At 40.2% G+C, this 10,423-nt stretch overlaps 1 protein-coding gene across 4 annotated transcripts in view; it reads left to right on the top strand.

The window, feature by feature from the left end:
* Nucleotides 1-6,483, top strand: part of p2rx1 (purinergic receptor P2X, ligand-gated ion channel, 1) — an 18,117-nt gene extending 11,634 nt beyond the window's left edge. For 2 of the 4 annotated variants that reach the window (XM_020612358.1, XM_020612354.1), the window contains exons 3-14: nt 216-287; nt 630-696; nt 1,848-1,935; nt 2,137-2,217; nt 2,882-3,023; nt 3,198-3,343; nt 4,701-4,791; nt 4,879-4,944; nt 5,046-5,141; nt 5,387-5,476; nt 5,615-5,659; nt 5,764-6,483. In XM_020612358.1, coding sequence (XP_020468014.1) covers nt 216-287; nt 630-696; nt 1,848-1,935; nt 2,137-2,217; nt 2,882-3,023; nt 3,198-3,343; nt 4,701-4,791; nt 4,879-4,944; nt 5,046-5,141; nt 5,387-5,476; nt 5,615-5,659; nt 5,764-5,769 — 990 coding nt within the window. In that variant the 3' untranslated portion in view covers nt 5,770-6,483. The remainder of the gene's footprint in view (nt 1-215; nt 288-629; nt 697-1,847; nt 1,936-2,136; nt 2,218-2,881; nt 3,024-3,197; nt 3,344-4,700; nt 4,792-4,878; nt 4,945-5,045; nt 5,142-5,386; nt 5,477-5,614; nt 5,660-5,763) is intronic. The other 2 variants (XM_020612356.1, XM_020612357.1) reach the window with 2 other exon arrangements.
* Nucleotides 6,484-10,423: the final 3,940 nt, after the last annotated feature.

The following is a 10,423-nucleotide window of genomic DNA, read 5'->3' on the forward strand; positions in this document are numbered from 1 at the left end:
GAGCTGGAGGAAGTGTCTGGAGAGAGGGAAGTCTGGGCATCTTTGCTTAGACTGCTGCCCCCGCGACCCGGTCCCGGATAAGCAGAGGAAAATGGATGGATGGATGGATGGATTTGTGGTTTCATCAGTGTAACCAGCTGATACACATTTGATAAGCTGCTTTATCAAAGAATAGAATATTTTAACACAGCCCTTCTTTTATTCTTCAAACTCAGGGAGACTCATCTTTTGTGGTGATGACAAACTACATCTTAACTGAAGGTCAACAGATGGGAAGGTGTCCAGAGGTCAGTGAAAACTAACTAGTTTCTCCTTGCTGACTTTCTCTTCTTCTGTTTTCTCCTTCTCCCTCGGATCCATACACTTCCATATATAGTAAAATATAACAAACCTTGTGTCACATTCCAAGACTGTTTGTGTAACTGGGTGTCTGTGTAGCTGCAAATAGCAGAAAAAGTCTTAAAACTGAATTGCTTCAGATGACATAAACAGTGATTTCTGTATGGTGCAGAGTATCTAAATAAATGCAAAACTTCATTTTCATATTGTCATATTGTTTTACTGGTTTCTTCACATCCACTTTTCACAGTTTTGTACACACACTGACCCAGATCTTTTGTTCATAACAGCTGGAAGGCAAGCAATGCAGCTCAGACACTGACTGTGAAGAAGGGCGTTTCAAACGTACGGGACATGGTAAATCCTAATGGCCTGACAGGGTGCGACTGAGGAATTGTCTGCACCTCTGTGGCTAAACATCAGTCCAGAGCTTAGTTTTTTTTTATTACCTTGTTTCATTTCACTTTAAGCAATCTCAAACTTTCTAAAGCCAATGGCAAGACTATGATGAACTGAGGGAGGCAGAGGATCATGTCAGGTTATGGTGCAGTGTATTTGCAAAAGGGGCTGCAGCTCTTGAGAGCTGCTGTTGGTGTAACTAAAATACACCAGAACTGACTCATCACTGTCACTGTTAAGGTAAACATGTTGATCTAACTTGTGCACTGCTCTTGTGCAACACTGGGATTCGAAAAACCGATTAACATCAATAACTTAAGTCTCAGGAGTCTTGTGTTCATACTATGGCTTTTTGATAACTGAAGCATGCAAGCAAAACCCTGCCTTAAGCAAGTAGACACATGCATGTATATACAAGCACAATCATAGATATTACAACAACTCCTGACACTAATCATCAGCACACAGACATTAAAATCAAACAGCCATTCAGACCAGAGCTTTTTTAATAGGTCCAAGCATATACAGTATTGACAGCATGTTCAAAGAGCAGTTACATAAACATATTGCCCTCCATCTGTTCTAAGGTTACATGTTGAGCCCCTGTGTTCCATATCAACTTCACTAAGACCAATGTTAGCCAAAGCTCTAGGTGCCAGTGTCACTTTAAAGGCAGTGTACTGTCTTTGTGCTTGTAGATAAGTAAACATGGGGGGTGCCCCATATCCAAACAGACTGCTAAGCTTCAGTGGAAGGTCTGAAGCAGAGTAACCAAATGCCTGCTGGAGCACAGTCTGTGAACATATCCAGCACATGATGAGAGAGACTGATACCAACAAAGCTAATCACATTGAGAGAAATTGTATGTTAGGATCAGGGCAAGATAAAGGAAACAGCTATTTCAGCCTTTGCTTTGCTTCACTTTTATATCTTGCCTACTGCTGTTGATGCTAATTTGAGATAAGATAAAAAGTGGAGCTAGAAAATGATCCTTTACTGTATTCTATCCTCTTCTTTACTGCATGAAATATGTTGTAGTTTTGCCTATTGCTTGCTCCAGTTTTAAGTTTAGTCTGCAATAATGAACTCTAGTATGTTTCTGTTTCAAGGACAAATGACGGGAATATGTGTGAATAGCACTAAAACCTGTGAGGTGTTGGCTTGGTGCCCTGTTGAGGATGATCACAGCATACCACAGTATGTAGAAACCCTCAGTTATTCATATTACCAGCTGATACTGAACTGTAATACATGTGGATATCAAATTGGTTGCCATTCTGTCACTTTAACAGGACTGCATTATTGTCCGTACATAACAAACATGACATTTGTGGTGATTTATGCTGAATACTTGTACGAAGCTCCTTGACATACACATGCCACTCTTTTCTTTTCCAGCCCTCCTCTGCTGATGTCTGCAGAGAACTACACTCTGTTCATCAAAAATTCTGTAACTTTTCCCATATTTGGTGTCACAAGGTGATGGTATATTGTATTTTTCTTGGCAGTAGGTGACCTAATCTAAACAAATTATACAAATAAGATTTTGGCAAATGTTGCTATCGTTCTATGAAATGTAGCTAAATAATGACACATAAAACTCTTCCACACATTGTTAAAATAGTACACCAATAATTTTACACATGACAGCTGGTTTACTTGGCATGAGAAGTACAACCCCAATCAGAAAAAGTCAGAAAAGAAAATCAAAAATAAAATGGAAAATATTCAGTTTTAATATAAATTTTACATATCATCCCAACTTTTTCTGATTACGCCACTATTTCCACTTCACCATATCACTCTGATTCAAACCGTCTGTGTACGCATGGTCTAAAATATGTGTCTGGTGCGTACATTCAGTTTATGTATAACTGTAAGTGTAAGCACGGTTTTTGTGTTTAGGCTTTGTTTATGCATCTGGTCCCTGGTCTTTAAATGAGATAGAATGAAGAAATGGATAAATGTAAATGAGATTAAAAAAAAACAAACACTTTAGCCTCTTATAATCTTTCATCTCAGCCATGCTATAGATTAGGGTAAAGGATAAAGCTAAATAGTATTGCTTTAAGTGTGCAAAAAAGTGAATCAAATGGTATTAAGGCCACTAGCTGAGCTTTATAATGTTCCCCTGTATTTTCAGGACTAACCTGGTGGAAGGAGTTGATGCTGCATACATCAGCAAATGCCTCTATCATCCACAGGATGCTCCACTGTGCCCCATATTCAAACTGGGAGACATAGTTAAACTGTCTGGCTTCAATTTTGAAACAATAGCCCAAATGGTAAGTTTGCTGCATGGAGCCTTACTGAACACTGCACAGCAGATTTCCAGGTGAATAAACAGATTTAATTTAGCTGCAGCTGCAAATGTATTGTCTTTTGATGTTTTTGTTTCTTCTTTTTCTCATGTGGTAATAGAGACTTGAATGATGTATTATGTGCTTGTGTCTCGACAGGGAGGGGCCATCGGCATTGTGGTTGACTGGACATGTAACTTTGATGCAGATGTAAAACACTGTAAACCTCAGTATAACTTTCATGGTCTGTATGGAAACCCCGCGGAAACGGACCAAGCCAGAGCGTCAGTGGGCTACAACTTCAGGTGCGTCGTTAAACTTCACCGAGTTAACATGGACTCAGGTGTTACACTGCAGAAATGCAGGCCCGGGTTGAAGCTCCTGGTCCTAGCTATGGTGTTTAAGCAGTAGTTCAGCATTTTCAGAAAATTTTGAGACGACTGATGCCACTTCAGCATTTGTTTGTTAAATCTGGAAACACCAACTGGTTAGCATAACTTAGCAGAAAGGCAGGAGACAGAGAAAAAAAGCTTACCTGGCTTTGTTTCACAGGATGCTGTAGGCTACCAACCCACAAAGTGTTGCTCTTCACCTTGCTCTTTGTATGGATTAAACGAGACATTACAGTATATAATCATTGAGCTCTAGAGGCACTGGTTGTCTTCCAATGGTATCTTTGGAAAGTGCCAGGCTATTTGTTTCCAGTTTTTATTTTAAACTAACTAGCCGTCCCTGGTAGGCTAGTGGTTAAGGTGCAGCGCTCTTGCCACTGCACCCTGGGTTCGAGTCAGGGAGGGTGTCCAGTGTAAAACACGTGCCAAATGTCAACATGCGAGTCGTCAGTGTGATGATTATATTTTAAGCTAACTGTCTGCTGGACGTACAATAGCTTCATGTTTCTCTTTTGTACTTGTCTAACTCTCAGCAAGACAGCACATTACCCAAAATGAAGAATGACTTTTGAAAGAGAGGTTTGATAGTCTGGTGCCATTTTATTTAGTCTTTTCCTGTATCTGGCAAGAAATAAACTGCTCTGATGGACATGGTTCTCAGTGTGCTCACCCTGCAGTCACAGCCTGACAAAATTTAAATTTTAATGTTGTACTATTTTTTGTTCACTTCGTGGTGCAGTGGTTAGCACTGTTGCCTCACAGCAAGAAGGTTCTGGGTTCAGGTCCCACCGGGGACCTTTCTGTGTGGAGTTTGCATGTTCTCCCCGTGCTTGCGTGGGTTCTCTCCGGGTACTCCGGCTTCCTCCCACAGTCCAAAGACATGCAGCTCTCTAAATTGCCCATAGGAGTGTGTGTGGTTGTTCGTCTCTGTGTTAGCCCTGCGATGGATTGGCGACCTGTCCAGGGTGTACCCCGATTGGCTCCCGTGACCCCGTTCAGGGACTAAGCGGTAGAAAAATGAATGAATGTTCACTTCATTTTCCACAAACTAACAGGTTTGTTGAGTTTGAACTGAGTGTAGACTGTGTGATGTTTTTTTCCCTCTGTAAAACACCTCAGCGTAACGCTCTGGGATAACACTTGTTATTGTTTGATGGATTCTGAGGATAGTCTGCTCACAGATTCCTAAATATCATCTCAGATGGATGATAGGGAATATGTAAAAATGTAAATATGTAACAGAATCTGACATTCTGATTCCTGTTTGTAGGTATGCAAAGTATTATTTGGAGAACAATGTTCAGAAACGAACCCTTATGAAAGTGTTTGGGATCAGAATCGAAATAATTGTGCAGTCACTGGTAAGTACTGCATTTAAATTTTCTATTTATTATATATTAATTGAGACATGAAGAAATTTTGAATCACTGATAATCTGTTCTTCACAGGCAAGAAAGTTTGATATCATCCCAACATTCACAGCTATAGGTTCTGGAGTGGGAATTTTTGGAGTGGTATGTTGTAGCCTGACTAATACGTATCTGCAATCATTATTTCTTACCTGTGGAATGCTTTGTATACAAACTAATATAATTCTTTTTTTTTTTTAATTCAGGCAACTGTAGTGTGTGACCTGGTGCTGCTTTATTTGCTGCCAAAAAGAGAATATTACAAGAACATGAAATTCAAATACACAGATACATCAGTACAGGTAAGTCTTTTATGTAAACTAATAAGTTAACATAGATGGCAACAGAGATTCATTTAACAATATCAGTCCAGTATTTAGTTGTATTTTTTTTATCATTTCAGTTGTTTTGAAAGAATGCTGCATACTAGAACTAAATCCTCAACACAAGCCTTTGCTTGTTACAGTAAAGCCATTTATCTCCTTCTATTCCACCCAGACAGCTTCCCTCACTTAATTGAAATAGGCAGAACATTTTGTATTTACAGCATGACAGCGAGTTGCTTGGTTTAGACGGAAGTGTCTATTACACCTTTGAAGCAAATGCAAGACAAGTCCAAGGCACTGATCAGTCCAACGTGAGTGCATGTACAGCGGTCTAGACATTAGAATAGTTTTTTAATGTATTCGATCATGTGATGATGAGCCGAGTCCTTTTTCATATTATGTGAGAGGTAATTGGTTTCTCTCCTGTGGTTTTTACTTTTATTCTACAGGATCCTGATTCAGAAGCAGGTAGCATAGAGACTGAGTTATCTAACGTAAGAGATTTGTGTATGTCTGTCTATCAATCTGTAAAGAATTAAACTTATTAGCTGTGACTTTGGAGATGGCTAATGTCTCATTCTCTGCTATCCCTGTGTAGAAGTGACCTGAGAGCAAACTTTCAAGCAATTGGCCATGCTAGTTTGAAGGTGTACTGCACTGGAACCCGCAAAAGACCCTGCAAGACAACACACACACACACTTGTAATTCTATTTTTGTGAGGACATTCATTGACATAATGCATTCCCTATCCCCCTACCCTAGCACTTAACCATCAAAAGTAAATGCCTAACCCTAACCTTTCACCTAACAGCTAACCTTTCCCCTAACACCTAACCTGAACCCTAAAACCAAGTCTTAACCTTCAGAGAGGTGTTTCACAAAGTGATGACTGGCCAAAACATCCTCACATTCCAAAAATGTCCTCACTCTGTAGCAAAAAAACTTTTTTGGTCCTCACTATGTAGCAAGTACAAGAACGAACACACACACACACACACACACAGGAACTGAAAAAGACAGAGTCAAATGACATTGTTCTATTTGTTCTCCATTTCTTCTTTCTAGCCACAACATCCTCCCACTCTTTTGAGCCATCCTGAGTGACTGTGATTCCACAATTACTATACTAAATCACAGATGGTGTAGCTCAGCGATATGTGTACTTTTGTGTGTTTGGTTTGCTTTTGTGCATAGGCTACTTTGGGTGTAACCTCCACCTCTAAAATGTCTTCATATCTGTATTGACTCCGTATCCATACGGATGACTGTGCAAATTCTCAGTCATCCAGGTAATTGTAGTATGCTGAAAAAATTTTGAAGAAGGCATCTGGACATACAGTAGTTTTAGGTAGAAGATGTGTCACCTCTCATCCACCACATGGGTTAAAATCAGGACCCAGGAGGTAGAGGCTTTCACCAAGCATATCAACACTGTGGATATCAACATCAAGTTCACTCGTGAGGATGCCAGAGATGACTGTCTGGCCTTTTGGGACTGTGCATCCCACATAGGAGGAGACAGAAGTCTTAAGGTGGAAGTATATTGGAAACCTACACACCACAAACCAATACTTTCTTTTTGACTCACAAGAGCCACTACAACACAAACTTGGAGTTATCAGAACCCTAAATCACAGGGCCTAGGAAGTGCCCACAACTGTAGAAGGGATTAAGAAGGAGGAACTACACATACAGAATTCCCTTAAGGTTTGTGGATACCCCAAGTGGGCCTCCAACAAAGCAAGGATGAGGCACAACCCCAACAGGGAGAAACCAGAAACAAGGAGATACCACTGTCATCCCTTATATGGCTGGTTTATCCAAGAAGCTGAAAAGGATTTTCTGCAACCACAACATCCCAGTCAACTTTAAGTCAGAGAACACCCTGTGGCAAAGACTGGACATAGTTTTAGGTAGAAGATGTTTCACCTCTCATCCACCACATGGGTCCATCCGAAGGACAAAACACCCAGGCACAAACAGAGTGATGTAATGTATGCAATTAAATGTAGTCAGGAGTGTAATGGTCAAGGTCAAAGTGTTTATTTGTCATATGCACAGTTAGGAAACACACTTTAAGCAGCAAATGCAGCAATATAATAAAAATATATAAGAATATAATAAGAGAAGGTTTGCTGCATGTGCAGCAGCCAACAGTCAATGTGCAATTATGGATGTGCAAACTGAGAATGTAAACAGTACAGGTTGACAGTACATCACGTATTTCCTGGTAATAAACTCCTGTCAGCTGTTTAGGAGTTTGATGACAGAGGGAAAGAAAGAGTTTTTCAGTCTAGAGGTCCTGCATTTCACACTTCTGAACCTCCAGCCAGAGAGTAGGGAGGCAAACAGTCCGTGCTGGGGGTGGGTGGGATCTCTGAGGATGGAGGCAGCTTTCCTATGCACCCTGCGGTGGTAAATGCTCTGCAGAGAGGGCAGTGGAGTCCTGGTGATCTTCTCCACAGTCTTTACCACTCTCTGCAGGCGCTTGTGGTCCAGACCTCTGTCCTTTGGAGGTAACTGACTGGGGTCATCTGCAAAGGGAACAGCTGGAGGAGATAAACAGGACAACACAAAATGGTTAACATCTGTTTCATCCATGACATTAAAAAAGCATTAACTATGATTTTGCACTGTGTCTGATACTGTAAATGCAGTGAAAATGGGAAAGAATGTGGCACCTCTCATCTTTATTTCCTTCCTCATGTCCACTATCATCTCCTTCGTCTTGTCCATGTTGAGGCTGAGATTATTGTCCTTGCACCATGACACCAGACCAGCCACCTCCCTCCTGTAGGCTGCTTCGTCCCCGCCAGTGACCTATCACTGCAGTGTCATCCATGAACTTTAGGATGATGTTGTCTTTGTGGGAGGTGACACAGTCGTGGGTGAACAGGGTGTAGAGGATGGGACTGAGGACACATCCCTGTGGGGTGCCAATGTTCGTGATAATGCTGGCTGAAGTCCTATTGCCAGTCCTGACAGTCTGGGGCCTGCCAGTCAGAAAGTCCAGGAGTCAGTGACAGAGGGTGGGGTGCAGACCTAGTGTGGACAGTTTGTGGTAATGATTTGTATATTGGAGAAACAAAACAGACGCTGCACAAGCGCATGGCCCAAAACAGGAGGGCCACCCCCAGTGGACTAGAGTCAGCAGTCCACCTCCACCTGATGGACAAAGGGCATTCTTTTGAGGACAGTGAAGTCTGGATCCTCTCCAGAGAACACCGCTGGTTTGAGAGAGGAGTCAAAGAAGCTATTTATGTCCAAATAGAACACCCCTTTCCAAATAGGGGCGGTGGACTCAGACACAACTTACTACTTCTCATCTATCTACAACTCTGTTTTGAGATCTCTGCCCAAACATTTCCACCCCAACTCACACTAGGACATGGTCCACTTGTGAGGGTTCAAAGACAGGTAACAACTCTCATCAATACCAGACCCTAACGATTCAGTCATTAGAGGACATTCTTATCCCAGTGGGATAAATACCTCCTACTTACCACCAGTCCAACAGAACTAATGAAGCCTCTTGGATGAGAGGTGAAATGTCTTCTACTTAAAACTATGTCCAGATGCCTTCTTCTACGTTTTTTCAGCACAATTTATTTTCAAATCAGGCTCATTATCTGTAGTTTCAATACATTTGATGGGGATTACCAATTATTTTTATTTAGCACTTACTTCAAAATGTGCACGCCTCTGCACTGGGTGACATGTTCCTTGTTTACAGCCTACTAGCCTCTCATGCGTTCACAGAGAACTCACACATACACAGTTAAGTCTTGCTTTACTTCAGACCATAGCTGTATGCCTCAGACACAGTAAAAAGTTATGGTCATTTGAAGCTTTTGGGGAAACATATACACTGATCTAATGTTTCATAATAAAGAAACATGTCACCCAGTGCTGATGTGTTTTTAATCCTTTTTGAACAACAAGAGGTTGCTCTCATTAGTTAATTTTAATTACTTTTGGTTTATAAGTTAAAATGGTTTAATAATCTTGGAAGTATATTAATTAATTAACTACTGGTAGGGCTACTTTTTAATTTTATACGTTAGGTACATTTTTCACTTTTACTCATGTAAAGAGTTTGAATCAGCCCATCTACATTATCAGAGGTTTCTTTTTTTTTTACCCCCCCCCCAAATTTCTTTAATTTAATGGGTTTAATTTAATGTATCTTTAATATGTACTGAATATCAGAGTTGGATACAACCACATTACACATTTTCACACACACAAACTAAATTGAATAATCTCTTTGTCTCTTTTGTTAATATCTGTTGTCTCATCTTCTATGTTATGTCCTTCGTCCTGTAAATGTGTTAGTATTCGTGTTGCAATAAAAAAAAGGGAACGGTTTAAAAAGAACAAGATGAAAATTTTACCATGGCCTGCCCTGTCTCCACATTTAAATATCACCGAAAACATATGGATTGATTTGAAGAGGGCTGTACATTGCAGACAACCCAGCAAGCTGGTTGACTTCTAATATATATGCCATGAAGACTGGGCTAATGTTACACCTGAAAGGATACAAATACTGCTCAGAGGGTACCGAAAGAGGTTGGAGGAGGTTAGGGAAGACATACAAAGTATTAGGGAACATTTCGTAAAGGGAGATGGAAACCTTATCACTGATATGATTTTCATTATTTTACTATAACTTTCTTTTTATACTCTCCCTGACCATTTCTGTTACTTATGTTGATGAACGAACAGTTGATCTAGCTGAAAAATCCTTGCTTTACTCTTTCTGCCATTTCAGAGTAAGGGGATGCAAGCCTTTGCACCCCACTGTACTTTTGCCATCTTTGATCATGTTACTTCTGCCACTGTCTTCATTACAGCATGTTATACCACACATGATGAATGCCCCACTATCAAAACAATTATTTTTATGTGCACCTTGTGATTAGCATTTGAATTCAATAAAAGAAGTACAGTAATATTTCCTGTTTTCCTTTTTTCACAGAGGAAACAATCAGGAATACAGGCAAAATTTCAAAGGGTTTCAGATTTTCTTTTTTTATTGTCTTTGATTATGATTAGGTGTACAAAAAGCATGCAAAAAATAGCTTTTTTATATATATATTGGTACATATTTACATGGTAACAATATCATTCCATAGGTATGTACCATGGTTCTGTTTGTATATGAATAACTTATGCAGGCAAGTGAGTACATTGAGGAAAATGCACAAGACAACACAAGACTATGAGACTGACATCCAGGAACATAAAGACAGTG

This window comes from Monopterus albus, unplaced genomic scaffold (genome assembly GCF_001952655.1).
Source record: "Monopterus albus unplaced genomic scaffold, M_albus_1.0 scaffold124.1, whole genome shotgun sequence".
Taxonomy (NCBI): Eukaryota; Metazoa; Chordata; class Actinopteri; order Synbranchiformes; family Synbranchidae; genus Monopterus; species Monopterus albus.